This window comes from Corvus hawaiiensis, chromosome 17 (assembly GCF_020740725.1).
Source record: "Corvus hawaiiensis isolate bCorHaw1 chromosome 17, bCorHaw1.pri.cur, whole genome shotgun sequence".
NCBI classification, from domain to species: Eukaryota; Metazoa; Chordata; class Aves; order Passeriformes; family Corvidae; genus Corvus; species Corvus hawaiiensis.
This window is the reverse complement of record NC_063229.1, coordinates 13,807,575-13,830,221: the sequence shown is the minus strand read 5'-3', so window position 1 is coordinate 13,830,221 and position 22,647 is coordinate 13,807,575. Positions and strand designations below refer to the sequence as shown.

General features: G+C 42.3%; 2 protein-coding genes across 3 annotated transcripts in view; one reads left to right on the top strand and one right to left on the bottom strand.

Moving 5' to 3' along the window:
* BMP7 (bone morphogenetic protein 7) overlaps positions 1–1,717 on the bottom strand; it is a 42,973-nt gene extending 41,256 nt beyond the window's left edge. Inside the window, exon 1 of the mRNA XM_048321807.1 lies at positions 1,204–1,717. Within this exon, the coding sequence (XP_048177764.1) occupies positions 1,204–1,717 (514 nt within the window). The remainder of the gene's footprint in view (positions 1–1,203) is intronic.
* The window catches only part of SPO11 (SPO11 initiator of meiotic double stranded breaks), a 217,728-nt gene that overhangs the window by 178,987 nt on the left and 16,094 nt on the right, over positions 1–22,647 (top strand). The gene's annotated exons all lie outside the window — the stretch shown is intronic.

Sequence of the window (22,647 nt, the reverse complement as noted above, 5' to 3'; positions counted from 1 at the left end):
GTGGTGGTTTAGGTGGTGATTTAATCTTTGTTGCCTCTGAAGTTCCAGACAGTGGAAGTGTCCAGAACAGTGACATCCATAAAGGTGTTAATGGATTTATTGGAGATGCGGGTCTGCAATTCCTGGCAGGTTATGTGCCAGAGCTGTGCTCATCTTGTACTTGGTTGGGACAGAGTCTGATCTTGCTTTGGAAATACAATTCAGGTTCTGCCTTGAACTTGCAGGCACCCAATCTGTACGTGTGTGGTTTAAGAGCCGCACATGATGAGGTCTAAAAACGGATAGAGAGAGCCAGGTCTCTAATTATGTATTTAAAATAGAATGCACACCCTGACAATGTTTTACTCAAATCCGGCCAAGTCAGTCCACACGGGTGTGCGATCTACAGCGAGCAAATAGAAATCAGATTGGGCCGTGGCATCCAATTAGAGAGGCCTAGTGAAGCGCATACAAAGCGTGCCAGCTCTCGTATCGTTTGCATAAACCCATCCACATGTGCTTGTGAAAAGAGGCGAGTTAGCGGCATAAACTGGGGTCAACAGGAAAAGCTACAGGAGTAAGTAAGGATTTACTGTGGAATCCCTCCCAAACCATTAGGAAAACATGTGCGAGCAGCTCAGAGCGGGAGCGCGGCGCTGGGATGCCGCGGGGAACCATCCCAACCATCCATGCGCCCAGCCCTGATGGCTCCGCATCCCGCACGAGCACCAGCCCGGCACCGGGAGCTGTGCGGGACCCGTGCCGTGCTCCTGCCTGGGTTTCGCGTCTTCCTTGGCAGTGTGGGATGTGGAGCAGACCTGCTAATCGTCCTGTTAAACTCCTACCTGCAAATCCAATTTCTGAAGTGCAGCGACTATCAAAGGGAGATGACGACAAAGACCTCAGTGTGTCGGCGTGTGTGGAGCGTGGGGAGAGCTCGTGGCTGTCCAAACGCTGTGATGGGAATTCCGAGCGCTCTCCCCGTCGGTGCCGCTCAATTACCGCCTGGCAAAGCAGCCATCCTTCCAAGGGCCGCTACCTGCCCTTCCTTGCCCAAGTGGGCTGTCACCCACCTCACCCGCTGGGAAACAGCTCCCAGCCGGGGCCACCTGCGCCACCAGCCCCTGTCCTCCCATCGGTGGCCAGGGCCCCCCTCCAGCCTACCCCTGACACGGTTCCCTGCCCGGTTGCCCCGGACCCAGTCGCGCCGAGACCGGCACTCACCCAAGTTGACGAAGCTCATGACCATGTCAGCCTCGGTGAGGAAGTTGCTGTCCTGCAGGCTGGCCAGGGGCGGCCCCTGGGTGCTGAAGATGGGCTTGTAGGGGTAAGAGAAGCCCTCGCCGTCCTCGGCGGCGGCCCCCGCCGCCCCCTCCTCCACGGACATGGCATTGTAGAGGTCCAGCATGAACATGGGGGCCGAGTTGTGCTTGCCGTGGAGGTGCGGCCGCGGGCGGTGCGGCAGGCCGAGGATGGAGAGGATCTCCCGCTGCATCTCGCGGCGCTCGGGGCCGCGCAGCCGCCGGTGGATGAAGCTGGAGTGCACCTCGTTGTCCACCGTGAAGTCGGCGAGCACGCAGCGCAGCCAGAGGGCGGGCGCGGCGGCGCCCAGCACCAGCAGCCAGGAGGCGGGCTGCCCGCGCCCCGCCACCGGCATCGCGGCGCGGCGGCGGCGGCTGCGGGGCGGCGCGGGGGGCGCGGGGCTGCCCCGCCGCGGGACGCGCCCCGCCACCGGCATGCGCGGGGGGCGCGGACGGACGGCGCGGCCCCGCGCTCAGCCCCCGCGGAGGCGCCGCAGCCCGCTCATGGCCCGAGGCGGCGGCGGCGGCGGGGGCTGCCTCAGCGGCACCGGCCCATGGACGGGGCGGCGGCGGCGGCGGCGGCCCGAGGCGCTTCCCCCGGCGGCGGCGGGAGCGGGAGCGGAGCGCTCTGCCCGCGTCCCGCACGCCGCGGCGGAGCCGTGTGAGCGGCGCGGCTCGGCGGGGAGCGGCGGGAGGGTGTCTCTGGTGGGAGGAGCAGGCAGCAAAACCCAAGCGCTCTCTCTCGCTCGCCCGCTCCAAACCGCTTGGGAGAGAAAATCCCTGGAACTGCCTCGAGGAGGGACGTCTGCTCAGGTTGCTTTTCAGGATGTTTGTGGAGGCTGCGGGCTCGGCGAGAGGCTGAGCCGGTCCCAAGCGCCTAAATTACCGTGAACGTCATTAAGAAGAAGACACCCCAGGAGGGAGGGCGGTTTATGTATAAAGAAGGGGCCCAAACTCCCGCAGAATTTATAGATGCGAGTACATCGGCTGTCTGCACAAGCACGCGTACACACTTTTTTCCCTGCCTACTCCTTTTTTTTTTTTTTTAAGAAGTACAGATTAGAAGAGACTGTCCGTGACAAAACCAACACCATTAAATAATTTAAAACGTGATGATTATATATTCACGTACACAGACACGTGTGTATATATCCCTGTGCACAGAGCCCCGGGTCACTTTTTCCAGCCGGCAGTGGGGAGAGTTAATGGAGGAGCGTTAGAAATCCGAAGGGGGAGATATTCTCCAAGAATGGCAAAACCAGGAACATTTACTTGAAATGAAGCTATCAACCTGTGCACACGGGTGGCTTATGCCATTCCATTACCCTGCACCCTTGCTTTCCCCTTTCCTTCTGCTCGCTGGTATGTGCCTTTGTGGGATGCTGCCTTGAAATGGATTGTCAACTTCTTAAAGCATGACTTTTTAAACTCGGTGGGTGCACTATCTACAGTAATGGAGCCCCAGTCCCAATTAGCCCAAGTAGATGTTTGCAACAACAGTAATTAGTAATAATAATAATCTCAGATAACAAATGTAAACTAATGCTTCCCAAATCTTACTTGGAAAGAAGGGGAAGCCAGGATGGTCCATTTGGGTCACTGAATCCAGCCTGAGGTAACTTCAGAAACCATACATGTATACATTGAGTTTATGCTGACATTAAGATTCATTCCTTGGGCAAAGGAGGAAGAGGGGTAGAGGATAAAGGAGCTCAGCAGTTTTTGGAGTGTTTTTTTTGCTAGATTGTTCATCTAATATTTTCAGATGAGCAATATCCAGTAGTATCCAGCACCAGATCCTGCAGCTCGTTTACAAACTAATATTCAGCACTTCTTTTAGTTCTTTATGTTTAAACTCCTGGCATGAACAGCAGGTAGCCAGTCAAAAAGCTGCATGGGAAACATGGTGAATGATTTGATGTGTTTGTATGCATGCATGTGCACCTCTTAATAACAGGGAAACTGAGGCATCGAGGTGACTCACGGCACTATTGAAATAGTGGAGGAACCAGCATTAAACCCTTAGCTCAGACTTAACGCATGTTTAGGAATGGCTCAAGCTCTGGGAGGATGGAGGGGTCAGAGAGGCTGTGAAGCCACATTCACCTTAAGTATCATGAGAGCACTTGCTACACTTACTGGTGCTAATGGGGCTGCTCAAAAATCGCCCCTGTTGCTGCCTTCCCGATGAAAACACCAGAGTAGTTGAATTTTGGCTGCCCACTTAAGATCAAACTCTCCAGCATCTTTTGTACTTCCTGAGGAGCAGCACTAACCTGCTCTTCACCAGGCATGTATTTGCCTAAATTTTTCTTGCCGAGGGTGTGGTTTCTACATCAATTTAAGCTGATTTAAAGCCAGGCTCCCCCTGAGAAAGATGTTTGTTTTCTCATCCCACCCCAGTCTGGACCTTCGGCTGGGTAGCCCCACCCCTCTCCAATGCTGGTACCAACACTTACAGGCCAGAAGGCTGATTCTGGTTTTAAAAGATTTTTTTTTAACCATTTGAATATTTGTCTTGCTGAAATAATTTTCTGCTGGATCAGCTCCTTGTTCTGCCTGACTCCATGTTGTGGTGGAAGGAGGGAGGCCACAGGAATGCACAGCTAGGGGCAAGGAGAGGGTGTCTGGGTTGGGCTGCCATAGGAAGGGCAGACAGATGATTTGGGATCTCTCTGTTCTCCCTTTCAGCTGCAGACAACTTGATTTCTCTTCCTTTTTTGTTCCTTGTAGATTGTTTTTCCACAGTTGTGAGTGTTGGCCTTTCATCAAGCAGCAGGAGGACAAGCAGCCTTGCCTTTGGCATGGATATGAGATTAAAAAGTCTGCAAGGATGGAACAGTGGACAGGAGAGCAGGTGCCTCTGCTGCCTAAATTACTTGTACTTGAACTGTTTGAAGCTCCCATTTAAAAACTGGCTGAACTTGAGGTCAGTGTTGTGTTCTGGAATGGCAACAGGCTTGAGAGAAAGAAAAGTATGGGAGGTTTCTCTGCTCACTCGTTAATACCTTAGGTAACTGCTCTTAGAGCTATAGGCGTCTTTGGAGAAAGAGCAGAGGACAAAAAGTAAACCTTGAGACCCTTGATTTAACAAATTTCTTGAAAAAGTGATGTTTGAATCTATTTCCTTCTTGTTTTGTCTGTTTAAGTTGTCTGGGTTAGGCCACATTTAGCTATATTCTGATTTAATGCAGGATATACTCTTAGAAGAGGGGCAATGTTGCTTTTATATTCTGTATCCTGTGCTTTTATGGGAACAGTTGGGAAAGTTTTCTCTTTTATACGGTATTTTCTGTGATCCTGCTGCACCGGTACAGCTTTTAATAAATGCACGATAGTCTGCAATGGGGGTGCTTAAAACAGCATAACAAAACCACTCCAGCAGCGTGGGATGAGAAAGTGAATTTGTTAAAGAGTAACTTTTTGATGTGAAGTCCTCAGCTCTTGCCTTCATCTTGCTTTGGGACACAACAAAGGGCAGCATTTATTCTGCTGGATACATTAAAGGATGATGCAGCCCCAACTGCAGTAGTTCAGCCCTCAGATCTGAGCTTGAATTTCAAATACCTTTCAAACAGAAAGACAATCCAGTTTGTACGTTTTCTCATGGACAACGTCTTTCTCTTCCCTCCTTTCCTGCCTGCTGTGTAAACCCTATCCTGCTTCCTGTAGGATCAGTTCCACACAGGTTGCTGAAATATTGGCACCTTCATGTCACTGTCTTTTTCCTCCTCCTTCCTGGATCAATTAAGAAACCAGTTTTTCCTCTTACTCTTCTCTACTTCTTTAGTGTGTCCTCCTCTTCTTGAGAAGGAAAACTAAATGCTTGTGATGAAGTAATCCCTGTTTGTTGGCACTTGCTGCTTCAGATAATTTCTATAAAAACAAACTCCCAATGTTTCTGGGGTTCTGCACAAGCCGCATTACCGAGTAACGTTTTGATCTCCACGAGCTTTGTGTGCACACTCTTACCCGAGTTTAGTACCAACCACTACCATTTCTTTTGTTTGTGTGGAAGTCAGTATATTTGAAAGCATGTACCTAGGAGATAAATAAAGGGGCTGATTACAAAACAAGAATTGGGCAAAAATGTGCAGGTTTGTGCTTGGTGAATTTGTTTGTCATCCTCATGTACCCATCTGAGGCATATACCAGTGGCAGAATTTGGCCATTTGCATTCAGTTTTACTAAATGGGCAGTAAAAAGTGGGGGCTCTGCTCAGAAACTAATTTAATGACTTTTCAAAAATCAGACACAAAGCATTTTTCCCTCTTTTCTTCTGATTCATTTTCAAGCTCCTTGTCTTCCTACTTTCATGTCCTCTTTTTAACTTTAACCATGGTTCTTTCCCATTCTGTTTTGCATCTTCTCTCATTTGTCTTGAACAAAGTGCAAGTCCTAAATTATAGCAAACTTTTTTCTCCTTCCAAATAGTCCCACTAAAATAGCATGTGTTTGGGCAATTTTGAACTGTTTGTCTATGCCCTTTGCACGGAAAACACTTATACAGCAAAAATAATAGCATTGTTATTTGTATTAGAATAGATAATTAGTTCATGTATTTTTTTTATGTTATATTGGGTCATTCTTACCAAAAGCTTCTATTCATCTCTCCAGCATTATGACTGAGAACATATTCACCAACATGAAGTTAATCACATTATGGATAAAGCCATTATATTAGCTCTAATCCAGGAATTTGTACAGATCTGGGTTGAGCAGTGCTGTGTTGGACAATACTGATCATGTTACAAAAATTAAGTATTGATTCTCAATGCTACTCATCAGAGGAGAGTCAGAAATGAAACCTGTGTTTTGGGGTGTGAAAAAGGCATTATTACTTCTGGGGATGGCAGTGAAAGCTAAAATAGAATTTTAGGATTTATGAAATGGGACAATGGGGCTGAATTTAATGTTCGTCAACTGGGGAAGGTGGACAGAGTCCAGTCCTTCACAGTTCAGCCCTTCACTTCATAAAACTGGATCTCCACAGGGATCCTTTTATTGCTATTGACTTCAGAGAGCATTAGAAATGAGTTCATGTCACTGAAACTTTCGCAGTGCTACATTTATTGTACATTTATATACAATTTGAATATCGGCCTGTGCTATATTTTTGATATATGTTTGTATATTGCTATGAGCATTTGTAAATGTGCATATGTACACCAGTGTATTTCAGTAATGTCTTTAAACTTCATGTAACTGGTATACTTCTGCAGCACAGATACAGCATAGGAGTATTGTTTAATGTAGACTCAAATGTTGCCAAAGTAGCCCAAAGAAAACTGAATTTAATTTTGTACTATTAAATTATTGTGTGCACACTTGATTTGGTTGACACTTTTGGCACAAGTCCAGGTATTTCCTTCATTGGTAACATTGTAATCTGAACATCTAAGATCTCAGGCTTATATTTGTGAAAACTATGCTGGGCATGAGCTCGGACGTCACTGTTGGGAGTGGATTTGAATCGTGCTACAGCACCTTGGAAATGTGCCTCTAAAAATCTGCTTAGTTGTGACATTTTCTTACAATAAATGATGATCTTTGCTCCTACAGACATTCAAGATTCTTCTTATTAACACATATTTTTGTCTTTTTCAGTTTGCTGCTGTTTGCATTCACTAAAGGCAGAGATGTCTGCTGTTTTTATGCTGAACAAAAAGCATATAAAACATATTCATTTTTTCAAAGGGAACAAATAACTGATCCTGACCTGTAAATGCAATGGGATGAATTTGGATGGCTTTACTTTTTCTCTCCAGGCAGGTGCAGAGTAATACCTCAAAAGAACCATTATTTTGTGCCTTTATTCCAATGTGTACATAAATGCTTGCATAACCCTTGCACAGCTGCTGTACAAACTACTCATGCCACAAGTATTAGTAATCCTAACAGGGGAGGTTGCATGGAAAATTGGGGTGTGTATGCTGAACCATATGTACCATGCCCCTGAATCATAAAACTCGTGTTGCTGGAGCAGAGAGATCTTTGGAGACTGCTGGTTTTACAGGTCTGTAGGAAGCAGGATTATATACAACAGCTGCAGCCCACAGCTTCTCTCCTGTTGAGGCTTATCTCGTGCATTTAAATAAGCAGGAAACAGAATTTGGTCCAACATTATCTTATATGGTCTCAGCTCCTACTTTTATTTATATTTCATTTCCATAGGAACAATTATTCTCACAGTCTATTTTGAATACACATTAGACCCACTCCAATTGGAAGTTTCGAGCTCCCAATTCCAAGCTGCATGGGGCTGCAGAGACACAATGTGCATTTTTTTGTCTCTGGTTCTGCCTCTAAAATAACTTTCTTTATATCTGCAGTGATTTATAGCAGTGTTTCTGAACCAGTCTGAAGCAAGATGGAAGCTGGAGATTCATTTGGCTCTCTAAAGCCCTGGCCACAAAAAATCCCCTCCCAAGTAGAGCAGGGTAGCACAGCTTGGCCCCAGTTCCCAGGGCTGGGGAAAGGTTCCAGCTCCCAGTCCGGCCGAGGGAGGAGGTTTGCCACATTACAAGTGGCTGCATGAAGCAATCTCCTAGACCTTTAGCAGCACAAAATCATTTATCAGGAGGATTTTAAAATAATCTGAAGGGCCTGTTTCCTCTGCTGGTGTGTGTTGGTGCAGCACTGTGTGAACAGGTGGAGGTGTGCGTGTTTACAGCCACCCAGGAGCCTCCCTAGGCTCCCCGTGGCTGAGTGCGGAGTGCTTGGTGTCACTGCTGCCCCTTTCGTGGAGGGTGCTTTAGTTGTAAGTGCAATGCTGTAAGGGTTTATCTTTCCGAGACTGGCACTTCTAAGTTTTCAGTCAGAAAAAATGTGCTTCCTAAATGGTGCTCAGCGTGCACTGAGTTGGCTTTGTCAAGTGCATCTTTTCAGCATTCATCCAAAGCCCTTTCTGCTGCTGAGCCCCATAGGCGAATATATACTGTTAGACTATTAAGATAATTTTTCAGTTAAGACATCGTCAAACTGCAAGCGGGACAATAGAAACAAAACCCCTTTTGTTCTGACTAAACTGTTCCTAATGACCCCGTCTATAAACAGTGGCACCAGCGGAGGTCTCAACAAGGCTCTTCATTGAGCCCCCTTTCAAAAGGACAAGCAGAGCAGAACATGGGGCAGAAACTCTCAGAGTTACTGCACTTCACTCCGCTCTGGTGGTCTGACCGCAAGGCAGAATCTGTTGTTTTTGTTGTTCAAGGCACCCAAAAAGCATAATTTAAAAGCATGGATTTCCACAGTTAGCATCCTATAAAGAGTACTAAATATTTGGATTGTCGGGAAAAGAGCAGAAGGAAGCATTTGTATGTTTGTTTGTTTGTTTGTTTGTTTAAATCAAGGAGCTATAAAATAGACTATTTAGAGTTCCATACAAAAAATTAACTTATTTCCTTGGGATAAGTTGCTATCTGTTAAGCTTATGATAATTAAAAATCCAGAGAAGATTTTTACATTCCAGAAAGATCCTCACATTTGTTTTGGGGGTAAAATTCATCTTTGTGAATAACGTGTTTATCATTAGCAGGGAAAATGTTTCAGCTGTTTAATGCTTACAGGAATTGAAGTTATGATGATAAACTGAAACCACACAGGACCAAACTCCTGTTCTTCCAGCTGAGTAACTGCAGGATACGTGCAGCACAGGCAGTCTGTCCTCACACAGATGAGGGCTATGGAGATTTTGAATCACTTCCTGATTATTCCTCTCCCTATTTCCATGTCCTGAATACATGAGGAGAACAGCACAGGAGACCTTCCGCTTCAACAGAAACCTGTTTACGGAGCATCTTACTGTCTGTAACTGGGAAATGATGACAAGTCAGGCATCAAAAGTCCCTAATTTGGACGATTTGGGAATTACACTGGCTACATTTGCAAGCAGAAATGTCAGTTTCTTTTGAGAGGACTTGGGGTTCGTGTTCTACTATCAGATTTAATAAGAGTATTTCTGACTTACAGCATGGGCTACTGCTTTATTTGGAAACAGATAGGAAGAGATTGGGGACAGAGAAGAGAGAACATCCATTAAGGCAGGAAGCACATATTGAATAAAGGCTAAATCATGGAGAAAAGTCACAATATTCAGAACACCTTAAAAATTCCGTGATGTGATGGGGGCCTTAGGGCACTCTGCCATTTCTGGGAAGAGTTTAGCAGTTCATAGCTTTAAGGTTTTGGGTTTTGATTAGGGACAGTGACTACACTCTTCCTTTGTAAAAGAGTGTGATGGAAGGTTTCAGTGCATCTTGGAAAAAGGAAGGATTTGGGTAAGTCCCAGGATGAAGGTCCAGCACCCTGTGACAGGATACTGAGAGAAAGAGAAATGTCAAAGAAATCTTTAAGAGATTTTCAATAAAACAAAAGAATCTTTGTGAAAGATACTGTTAGCAAGTCTAATGGAAGCAATGGGGACGCAAAGTGAATTGAGAGGATTTGCAAGCTGTTTCTAAGCCTTGAGGCAAGAACAAAAAGCTGAGCATTTACTGTTTGCTATATTTGGTATGTATGGAAGAGCACTTTGGCCATCAAGGGAGCTCATAAACTGCAGAGCCTAATTGTCTCTTGACTGCCTTGTTGTGCTGGGGGTAGAGAAAATGCTCGTGTTAAAGGACAGTTCTGAGTAAGAGCAGCTGAGACTTGACCCTGCCTTTTGTGAAAATGCTGTTTTCACAGCAGCATGGCCGAGGTCCATGAGCACATGCCTGTTTCCATGAATCTGACTTTATTTTTCATATTTGCATGCATGTAGGCATCATCCAGAGTGTGGTAGCTCTAGTATTCAGGATTAAATGTGGTAACTGTAACGTGATAGCATGAAGGAACAGTAATCATTTTGTCACATCTTTTCTCAAAAATGCACATTTGAAGACTGTTTTTACTGAAAATTTCTAGGAACAAAATATTAACTGTATCTGATTAAAATTTGCTGCCTCAGAGAATTTCTGGTTGAGATGTCCAGGTGGATCGACAGAAAAAGCACCATGTTTTCTGAATCTATCTAAGTTTATGGGCATTAATTAATCAGAAAAAAAAAATTATTTCCAACTGTGTTTAATGCCATGTAAAGCAGATTCTATTTAGAGTTTTGATTAACCCCTCTCATGCTTAGGGATCACATTAGAGATGTGATAACTGTGAATCCTGAAAAACAAGTGTGTCAAATGATAATTTTCTCCAGTTTTCATACGGGTACATGAGGAAAAAGTAACAACATGAACTTTATATTAACTTTGACTGTTGTAAAATTGCTTTCTTTTGAAAGTGATGGATCTGGTTATACATGTATCTCCTGAGCCAAAGTATTCTTCTTACTCTCTTCCAAAAAATGTTGTGATTCATTTAGTTTTTAATAATGTTGATAGTTTTTTTATCCCAGTGCAAGTAAAAGCTTATTGCAAGCTTTCAACCTATACTAACAGCAGTAGGATGCACGTATATTTGTATAAAGCAGTGATCTTTAATGTTTTCTAATTTGCAGACTTTGGTGGCAGCCAATTCTTTATGTCGTGCCAAAGCAATGTGTCTTATTTACCTTTTTGGATCCCTGTAAAAGCAGCTCACGGGCCCCAAAGGCTTGTGAAGTAATTTTAAAAATCAGTGATATAGGACAATACAGAATGCACAAATCAAATGAATTTTCCCTATGCAAGAGCTAAATGTCTCTCGCTCTTCTAAAGGCCAGCAAGTTGGACCAAGGTATAAGAGAAGAAATGAATCGAAGAGTTAAGGGTGGTGCACTGAGAATTAGAGTTGTCCAGAAACAGAAAAAAAATCTAGTGTATAAAAAAATTAACGGTTTTGACATTTGTTTTAGATTTGTCACAGAATGATTTAAAAAACAAAACATGAATACAAAGAATGAGACATCCCAGAATAGCCAACATCCAGTGGCTAGGGTATTTACTTGGGCCCTGTCCAAGGAGCGCTTTATGGGATTTGGAGCAGACATTTGACATAATGTTTTCAACATTATTTTTGTCAGACTAAAATTTGGGCTCTGTAGTGGGTTGAAAAAGAGCTTGCTTGGAGTCCTGAGCTTCGTAGGTGAGATTTAGTCACCAGCTGTTTCATCAGGCAGTTTCTCTTCAGCCTGGGGAATTTAATTTTTATTTTTATTTTTTTAAACAAAATAAAGTAGCTGCATGGAGAATAGACAGTTATTCTGTTCAGTTTGGTAGGGTGCTAGCACATATTTGGATATTATTCTGACTTTGGGAGTCTAATAAAGCACCACCCAAATTTCTACTCCATTCTCATTCAGAACAGATTTTTCTCATGGAAATATCAGAACCTACCTAACTGTATTTCCACGGAAATCAGCACATTACTTTAAAAAATTATGATTTTTTTTTTGCAAGCCAGCATTTTCTGATGGAACAAAACACTTTGTCCAAAAATTCTCAACCAGCTTTTCTGAGGTGTGATCTTTCTCTGTATTCGACAAATGTGAGGTGTCTACCTTCAATATTTTTGTAGTTTGAAGAAGAGATCACAAATGAAGTGTGCTCTGGGGTGATGAAATCTGGCAGCTAAATTTGTGGGAACTTTGTAAGGAATATCCAGAGTAAAATATAAAAAATGTTGACCACTGTCTCTCAGCTATTAGTGAAATTAGGTTAAATTCAGTATGTGGGGGGGAAAATCAGAAAACACATTGAAAAGTTGAAATTTCAACCCTTCTCCTTTGCTTTGCAAACATGGATGTTTCGATCCAGTCCTTTCATCCTTGTTCCCACTCTGAATCTCATCAAGCCACTGGACACACATGTTCAGCTTCTCTTTCTGGTTTAGCCTGTGCTCCTGCCAGCCTCCCCCTGTTTTGTATTCCTTCCTTCCTTCGTCTGTCTTACGCCCAGGCCTGATCCTCCCACAAAGGCACTTCTTCAGCGCTGGGCACCCTTGGGCATTATTGACTAAGAACTGAGACTTGCAAGTGTCCCAGGGGACTCTAAAGGCGTTTGCAGAGGTGGGGAGCATGGGTTTCAACAGCCCACAGCTCCAGGCCTCAGCACTCTCCATTCATTAATCAGCATAGCTCATCTGAAAGATGTTTATCATGTCTGAGACTGGTTTTTGGATTACTGGGTTAATGGCCCTGCTTGGAAACAGTTATCCCATTTCTGTAGATGAGGTCAGCACAGGACACTTTGTAATAAAGCCTGGTCACAGATCATGAGTGCAACCAGTGCCTTGTTTCCTAGAAGAATCAAGTGGAAATATATTTGGCACCCGGAATTAAATGCTGCTTGCCCAACTCCCCAGGCAGTTAGAAAATATTGAACAGTATTGGGAGGAGCTATGCGTGATGTGTTTGATGTCACATGTGTCCCTCAGCTCCATCACCTTGTCCAGATTCAGTGTCTGTAATGTTTCACTTTTAACTGAAGTATCTAGAAGTGAAAATTCATGCCATGCAGGGACAGCAAACCTATCTAAGTCATCTCCAGGCCAGGATTTGGTGTAGCTGTGCTAATTTGCTGACTGAGAAATAAAACAGGGTAATTATCTACTGAGAGGCAGAATTTATTAGGTCTGGTACAAGTGTCTTGTGCTCCTAGAACCTGGTCCAGCTCATTTTTGAGACCATGCAGGTAGTCTGGACAGGTGCTGTACCCACCATAAACAAGATTCTACTGACTTCTGGTCAGTGTAGATCCTATCACACCTCTTAGTCTGGTTCCCTAGGGAAATCACTTACACAATCTGTCTATTTGTCTGACCCAGTTTCCAAGATGCTGACACATTTGTCACAGGTTATGTAAATGATTTGGAGACACCTACCAGTTGTCCTTACCAGTTTTGCAAGAATTAGCACCTAAGGAGAGGAAGGAATCCTTATTAATGCTCTCACTGAGGAAGAAGGGAGAGTTCAGCAATTGTTCATTGTGTTTGACAGCAGCAAGGCTCTCGATGATTTGCACATTGCTCTGATATTCCTTGGTGAAAACAGCGCTTCATTCAGCTGCCAAATCAAAAACAAAAGTCAAGGAATGGCTAGGAGAAGATGCCAAGGCATGCTACGGTATTCCCCAGGGAATAAGGGAGCCTGCATGTTCTTGCAGGGGGGAGGTGAGAGCTTGGAGGGGTTGAAGGGGGCTGGAGGGATTGGAGTGGGATATGGTGGAGGACAACAGGGATTATTCCAAGAGGGAGGTGTAAGAGCTGCAGCATAAATCCATAAAGAACCAAGCTTCATTAGCTCCACTTTCAGGGAATAATTTGTTAGGAAAATACTGAAGACTTTATTTTGCTATTTTGGATACATTTACACGCTGATTTAACCCTCCTACAATTCCTGTAGCAGTTGTGGCTGGTACACCGCCTTGCTGTCGCACAGCAGGCATCTGCTGTTATTTGACCTGAAAAGATCATTATAGGAGCTTTATTTGGTGTGCATTTAATAAAGCTGTAGCTGTTGTGACTATAACTCATGGCTCCCATGTCATTCCGCAGTGGTGTAACCAGCGATTCAGCATTCCAGGCCCATCAGTTCAAAGGGAAGTGTGAGGGACGCGAATGTATGCCAGAGCATTGGGACTTTTATTGCTCCTCTCCTCTGTTAGGAAGATACATTCTCGAGGAATTGAGAAGTACAAAGCATCCTTAGACCTTGTAGTGCAAAATGTAAAAAGTGATGTTATCTGCAGAAAGTGGACTTTAGATTCTATCAGCGCACATTTAGCATAAAGCATTTCCTATGGTAATGCCTCTCACTTTCCCAGACTTTTAAAGGCTCCAAGTGGCACACAGGCTGCAGACCTCTTTGTAATGTTAATGAATCATCTTAATGGACTGTTTTAGCAGAAACATTCATCACCTTTTGTCCCACAATGATTTTTTTTTTTGTTATACTTAAATGGTTAAGTAGGCAATAAATGCCTATCAGACCAACCACTATGCACTAGTAATCCACCTCACTATAAATCACCAGTGGATTATTATTGTCCTGTTTAATTAACACTCTTAAGGGATTCTATCGTTGGATAGACTTTCACCTTGCACTAAGCAGGCATTAACATTTGAAATAAGAAGTGTGTTTATGTGAAAAGCATTAATCAGCATGACCTGGAACTGGTAGTGGTGGGTTGGATGAAATATGTGCCTGTGTCCATGGGTGAGGGCTCCTTACATCAGTTTTCAATGGAAGCTGAAGTCAAACTTATGGAATACATACTTAAGTCATAGCAAATGATAGTTCCAGAGTAATTTTTAATTAGGTCTAAAAGATATTGGTGTATTTGGTTGAAAACAGCAAGTTTAAAAATTTTAATTCCAGTATTTAGGAAGGCAATGGTTTTATGGGTGTAACATGGGTTTGTTTGTGGTCCAGTTCAGTTTTTAGAGGACTGCATCAAACCATTTTCTTTTCCTGCAACAAAAGATGAGAGGGGAATTCTGATCCTGTTGCTCCTCTGTGAACTCTTTTCAGACTTCACAGCCACAAAGAGCAAGCCAAGCAGCCAGAGTTCCTGGGAAGGGCAGGGGGGTCCGTAGGCTTGGATGGCCTTCGCAGAACAATCCCAGTAGCTCTTTTGCAAACAAAATTCCTGCACTGGGACACAAGTTCAACACAGGATCACTCTCAATATACAAACGTTTTTGTACCTAGTACAGCTCAATGCTGGTTTCCTCCTCTTGGCAGAATACAAAGATGGCAGCTCGGTTTTTTCCCTCATGTAATACAATTTAATTCATTTACAAGTAATTTCCTCGTCTTTTATCAGGAGAGGAAGACATTTGAAAAAGGCTCTTGTTAAGGCAGTGTTTCCCACGTGTGAAATCTTATCCTGCTCTCTTTGATTTTGTTACATTGGTAATACCAGTAGTGCATTTGCCAACTGCTCCTTCCTTGGATTCCAGCACTAACAGCAGCCTTGTGAGATAACCTACTGCTGAATTTCATTTTACACACAGAGAACTGCCATATACAAAGATTTTCTGCTACTGGTTTTGATTGCTTTTAACAGTAACAGTCAAAACTAGTAGCATAGGTGAAGAAATCCTGGTTCTTGTCTGCACAAAGACCTGGTATGCACATCCCTTTCCTCTTGGCATTTTCATTCAATTATTTCCCAGTATGGACTCCTGCAAATTAAAGAACAAATAAAACTGCTAAGTGGAACACAAACACACTAAATCTTTTTAATTAAGAGATTGAATCTCTTAGTATAAATTCATTTCCTGAAACAAAACTCCAATTATGTAAGATTAATTCTTTCCTCTGAGATTGCAGGGATTTATTGACTAACAAAATCTTCTATTGCGTAAATGGAAATGTGCTTTTTAATGCAGCCTGCTGCTGAGGCAAAACCATAGCATTAGCCTTTGCACTGGGCATTTTTGTTTCAGTTGCACTCTAATCTACCAGATTTCTTTCTATTTGTAACAGGAAAGGGCTGAAATGGTTCACAGCTGAACATGTGGTAAATAATGAACACTAAAGGAGTTTAAACAAGATGAGAAATCAAACTAAGCTCCGAAAAAGCCTGTTGTGATTGTGGGAGGAACTGTAAGGACAGAAATAAGAGTATCCTGCATGCAGGGCAGTGTTGTGAGGAGGGGGGGGTGTGTGTGTCATTGATCACACAATGGTTTTTTCAAATCATTTAACTGAGATGCACAAACCCCACACAGTTTCAAGTGCATGCACGTCCTGAGAAGAATCTCCTTCATTCCCTCTAGACACACCCAGCCCATTAAATCCATCACTGCCTCACAGTAAGCCCCAGGGTTCAATCTTTGCTAGAGCACTGTTACTATCCAACCTTTTAGCTCATAGAGTGGGCAGCCAAGTTTTCATGTCTATGCATATAGTAGGACTCATAGCCAACATTTCCTACAGTTTCCTCCTCTCCATCCCAATCTGGATATATAATGGTTTGGTTTTGTTGTTGGGGGGTTTTTGAGCGTTTTTTTTGGGGACTGTTTTTTGTTGAGGTTTTTTGGGGGTCTTTTTGGATAGGTAAAACTTCAGTATTGCTTTCAGATTTCTTTCTTATATCCTATTGCAATAACCTGTCTGAGGGTGGCAAGTTAAAAGGTAATAAAATCAGGAATCTGTGCTCCATGTAAGTAGCTGGCCATGAGAAACTACAGCAGGGATGGATATTGAATGACTTCAATAGTCCAGCCAAGTTTTATCAGAACAGGTCATCAACCTGTAGGCTGCCTAAACCTGTTCCACTGCTTCCCCATTGATTAAATATCTGGAAGCATTTACACGTATATCAAATTCTCCATAATCTATTTTATCACCCAAGTTCTTTGTCAAGCTAGGGCAAGAATGTTCCCTCCAGTGGTGAGAAAGGGTGGTGTATCTCTTTAGTGTACTCCAGTACATTGAATTTCCTTGAAGCCAAACTATGATCTCAGGTTCTCGTGGGCTGAATTATTAGTGAGACTGCAGGGATATAAAGGAAGTAAAACTTGCCTGTGTATGCTCAGATGTTAAGGAGTTTACAAGTTGATTTTTTGTATTTGATTTTAAACCTGGCATATGGGGGGAAAAGGAAGGAATACAGTGTGTAGCTTCCAGCCAAGTTCTGATGTGCAAAATTCCTTCTGAATCTCGATACCTGTATCATCAAAACAAGACAGAGCCTCTTGCCTGGAGCTGTCACCTGTTCCTGTTATTTGGGGTTTTCCACTCTCCTTCCTCTGTGTTTGGGCCCAGCCTACTTTCCTGCTCTTACTCTCTGTCCCAGACAGAGATGCAACCATCCTGAGCTCTGCATTCCCTCCATCTTGGTTCAGGCTCCTAAGCAGTTCTGTCTTTTTTCCTATTTTCACCCTCTTTTCTTTTTTTTTTTTTCTTCCTTCCCTAGTCCATGACAATAGGAGTCAGGGGAAGCAGTGTGGAGATACGTTAAAAATCTGAAAAACCCCACCAAAACCTCAACCTAGCAGCGGGGCAAAGGTGAAAAAAGGCTGATTATTCACTGTCTTGTTCAACATCATAAGTAAGGAGCATCATAACTAACTAGGAGATGGCAGATTCAAGGACTCTGAGAGTGAGTAGTTCATCTGTGGAACTCCCTGTCACAGGACGTGTTATGTTAAAAATGTGCATGAAATCCATTGAAAAAAAATTGATGAATACAAAGACACCACCAGAAGTCCTTGAATATGAAGTCCTACCACTTTTTCCAGAAGTCTTTGAGTCATAAACATGCTGGGAATGCATCACTAGACACTTTTTTTGTACTCTTCTCATGATGTCCAGTATTTTTTGCTGTCAGAAGGAGAATATTAGTCTAGGTGGACTTTGGATTAACAAGTATTATAGGTCTTATGCTTTTTATTAAGAATAGAAGGCAGGATGCAATTTATCCCTTAGTTGTCAAACGGGACTACAAAGTGTTGTGGTGTTTGTTCTCCTCTTACTTTTTCATCCCTAATCCAATCCAGTGAAGCGTGGTAGATGTTTCTTATATTTTGTTGCCAACTGTTTTAGGAAGTTCATACAAAAGCTTCTCTCATCAAGAAAATTTATGTGAGGGTTCCTGAGTCCTTGCAGCAGTACGTTGAAGCACAGAGACATTGTTAAATCAGATCCAAACTGGTGGATTCAGTACAACAAGGGTGAACTCTCAGGAATGGCTTTCAAACACTAATCAATGTCATAAAGCATAAATTTATATTTACGTATCTCCAGACATTATCTTTACCATGGCAAATTTTCTGTGGAGGCAGCAATCAAATGGTCAGAAAGCCTTAGTTTGCTTGTAGGAAAATCCATGTCTGGGTTTTCACACTGTAGATATAATTAATTACACCCATGTTGTAAACATTTTGTGTTTCTTGAATAGAGAGTCTGTATTGAAAATATTAACCACTGGTCTGTGGAAACTGAAAAGTTGCAAGGGAAAGGAAACCAATTTTCTCAGTGGGTACTGAACAGCTGAATGGTTGGAACTGTGTTTGGGAAGCACTAAAATTGCTATAAGCCATCTGAAAAGTGCTAGTGGATTTAAAATCCTGAGGGAAAGGTGAAAACTCGCTGGTGTCACAAAGTGCCTTAAATAGAATATCTGCAGTTTGAGTGATCAAAATTAACCCCTTTACCCTTGCACATATGTGGTGTTCTAAACCAATGCTTAGATAAATATCACAGCTGATGTAACAAATACCTGAAAGTGCAGGTAATAAATACAAGAAAAAACCTGTCTCAATTATTCAAGTAACTGCTGCTAGTTAATTAGCATGCTCATAGTGCTTGGGCCAACCAAGTTTTGCAGTTTCCTTTCAATACAGTTTTTTTTCCAACTTTTCTTTTTAATCCCATTGCACACAGTGATGCAATAGTGCCCAAACAATTGAATGAATTCATTGTGAAGAACTAATTTTTGATTCAGAGATGATAGTCAATATTGCATTGCAAATTGGGCACTATTGGGGTTTACTTGTACAAAAAGAATTCATTCCTCAACAAACATGGCGTTCTGTCAACTACTAATTGCACACAAAGAATTTTAAACAAAACCAAGTAACATATGTATGTAACATGCCTGTATGATTAAATGTGTGCCATACTGTAATTTGTATAATATTAAAGGTAGGAGACATCTGAAACAGTAAGAAACCAGAGGATGGCAATTTTTATTTTCTATTAGGTTTTTTTCAGCTGTACTCATGCTTGGATGTTGTTTTCGTAGTTTTTGAGGGTGTTTTGTTTTTGCTTTTCAAAGAATGCCTGAAAAATGAGTAACATTTTTTCCTAATTTTCAACTGAACCTCCCACGCTGTGATTTATGGCCATTGCTCCTTGTTCTGTGTTATGACACTACCTACCCAGATCTTGGCTGTCATCTCTGTAACTGCTGTGCAGGCAGAGACCAGTCTCTGGCCTCTGTTTTGCCAGGACAAATAAGCCCAGCACCCTCAGTCTCACCATTTAGGCCCTGTGCTCTTGACACAGAGTATCCCAGCACCTTCTGCTGAAACTCCTGTCGATTCTCCACACTGCTCTTGGATTGGGGGAGCCAAAACTGGGCATAGCATAACAAGCCCCATCTATCTAAGTTTGTCCAACTTCACTGCCAGGTCCCTGATGGATTCTCTGCTCCATCACCGCCCTTTTCCTTGCCAAACTGGTACACAGAGATGTCTGGGAGCTTGTTGTGCCCATTCAAATCAGTGTAAAACAGGGTTTGAGAACTTCAGCCTTTTTCTCATCATAATCTTTAGGTCACCATCCTGGCTATTGGCAAAGCCATATTTTTCTGTTGTACTTGGCTTTGGAGACATTGGCTTCTGTGCAGGGCACAGCAGAGGCAGAAACTTCATCCCTCTATTACCACATAGATAGAGGCATGACTAGAAAAAAGGAGAGTATGACAGGTTTTACCATGAATAACTTCTGTGCCCTGGGGACTGTAAATAGCTGGTATAAATCAATGCAAATTGGCTATTACTAATCTTGCCAGTAATGAAGTGAGAATGAATGGAGTACAAAGATGAACTTCACATATCGTTAGCTCCAATCTGCCTTGCTGCATTTATGGGCAAGGCTCTACCTAGGAGGTCAGCTGGCAAAACTTACAGGTTTTTCTTTTGAAAATTATGGTTAAAAAAATGCATTTGTGCTGCACAGAAATTTGTCTCTCAAATATCAAGTCCATTTGGGGGTTTTACAGCTATGAAAACTTGAAAACAATTGTTTCATAATTTCTCAAGCAGTCGGCAGCAAGTACTTTTATTACAGTGCTTTAGCATCACAGTATATAATTTAATATGTTTATTACAAGTGTGTCATATAAAACACTGAAGTGTATCATTTCAGAGTAAAAGTTCACTTTCAGTTTAGCTCTCCAATGGAAAACTGAATGATCTGCAACACAGAAGAAAAAACCAAGACTGTTGTTACCCCATAATAGCAGAAAATTAACATGAATGAGGATAATGACCATATATTCTTGTATATTCTGCAAGAACATTTCTTTTAAAGCAGACACTACAAAACTTATGAATCAAGTTTTCCACTAGGATTGGAAATCAGTTTGAATCTCCATAAATATTGGCTTTTGTGTAATTTTTAAAAATTTATAATACATTATCAGTGATTAAATGCCTCTGATAGGAGCACAGTGATCTCTTTGGTTTGTCTTGTGTTGTTTTCCTCTCTGCACAAGGAGAATAAGTGAAATATGAAATTGAAACAAGTTCCTGAGTGATGGACACCACTGAAATGAAAAGATGGGAGCAGAGTGTTACAAAAATCTTGTCAGTCATCGTTCTCGAGTCTCTGAATTTGAAGGTTATGCTCTGGTTTTTTAAAATATATTGAAAAAATGAAGATTTTGATGTATTGGCCATCAGAAAACTGCTAAAGTATGTAGAAAATCGATGTATTTAAAACTTAAAGGAGCAGTTCTCTCCTGCTTGGATCTTTCAGAGAGAAGAGCCAATATAGTGTAAGAGCAGCTGTTCAGCAACACCTATTATTTGCTTACATTTCATTACTAACATGAGGCACCCCATTGTTAAAATGAGAGTTAGGAATTGGCTCTCCTGATTTGCTTCCTAGCATTCCATAATTTTGCTGAGGATATGATCTCATCCAGCTCTCCACACCACCTAAGAATCTGGACTAGTTGATGAGCATGTTAATTTTCCTTCTAATGAAGAACCAAATGCCACTAAAGGGCTAAAAGATAACCTTCAGTTTAATTTCTAAAGAAAGCTATAGATATTCTTTTCTTAGGACTAATGGGTGGTTGACAGTATCTTCAGCAATGTCATTTTTATATTTTTTATTTTTTCTTGACATATTAGGGTCCCAATCTTGCATTCCTGGCACCCAAAACTCCTCATGAATGGATCCAAACATGGAAGCATTCCAGTGCAATGCATGAGAGACCCTGTAACATGACAGAGTAGAGGACATGCAGAAGAATGTTGAAATAATAAATTAACACTACATCAGATGTTTAGAAAGGAACTCTGCTAACAAAGTGCTAGACCCACTTGTCATCCATCTGTTCCTAAGGCACAAACAGGAATTCTCAACCTAGCAAAGGTACTGCTGGCAGCCAATGGCTATTTCTTGTTCATTTATTGTTTACTAAAATGAATGTGCTAACACCAAAAAAGCCTGGCTTTGCAGAGGCACAGACCAGTTGTATATTTCTTTCTAACAGCATGTATGATGCTATCAGAAGGCTGATGACTGAGATGTGAGATCCAGCAATCAGAGATTACAGCAAGTAATTTTGTTAATATTTTTGCACTGACTTAATTAGAAATGAGGGGTTTTTTTAATGATTTAGTTAAACTGATGCAACATCCTGTAATGGACATAGCCTTGCAGATGTAGAGATGTTCTTAGTATGTAAGTAATCATAGTAAATTATAATAATATATCCTATATTAGCAAATTAAATAAAGCATCTTAATCAATTGCATCATGATCTGATTCAAAATTCCCTTTCTACTTTCCCATTTTGCCATATGTTATATATCAGACAAAAAGTATTTTCCTGTAAAAAATAAGCCACGCTTACTACAGCTATGCATGGACACTGTGCATTTCTCTGTGTGGGAAAAGTGACCAAAATAGTTATTTCTGAATAAACTATCCATAATAGCTCCCTGTGTGGATATTCTAGTCTGGAAAAGTCATGGGTCAAATAAGTCATTGCAGAATAGCTGATCCTGCAATAGCAATTCCAGTCCACTTTCCAGTGTAGAAAAGTCCTTAGTCAACAGCTCCAAACTCCCTTTCTGCCAGGAGATTTTTCTCTTTAGAGAATAATATAAATTTGTTATATTCAATTCTTTAAGGCCCAAATTGTGCACTGAACTCCCTTTGGGAACAGTACATGAGATCAGTCAGGGAGAACTTTATATTACAGGAGTTTGTATTCATGTGCACAGACTCCATGGTTTTATTACACAGACATTTCATTAACACCTTCATGTGGCTGCGAGCTGTACACACCTCTGGCTGTGGGACATCTGGGTGATTCTTCTGTTCCAATACCTCCTAGATCCCTAAACCAGCAGGCAGAAAGTTGTCTGGAGAAGATCCATCAAGCCAAACCCAAGGTCTTTGGTGGCTGTGCTGGCCAGCAGCAGTGGGACAAGGAGAAAACAGGGGAAAATGTCATCCCTTCCTCCATGCCCAAATACAGGGCATGGGTCACAGCAGTGACATCCAGCTAAGGCTTTTGAGTTTACTCTGAGAACAGAGAAAAGAGGGGTCCATAAGAATGCAGGGAGACTTTGAAAAATGTTTGAATGGGCTAAAACTGTATCCTGAAAAAGCAGCACAGAGTCTTCACCAAAGGCCGACCAGCAATCTCATTGCATCCAGAGCTGCTTGTGCAACAGTTTGGTAAGACATGTTTTGGGCTGT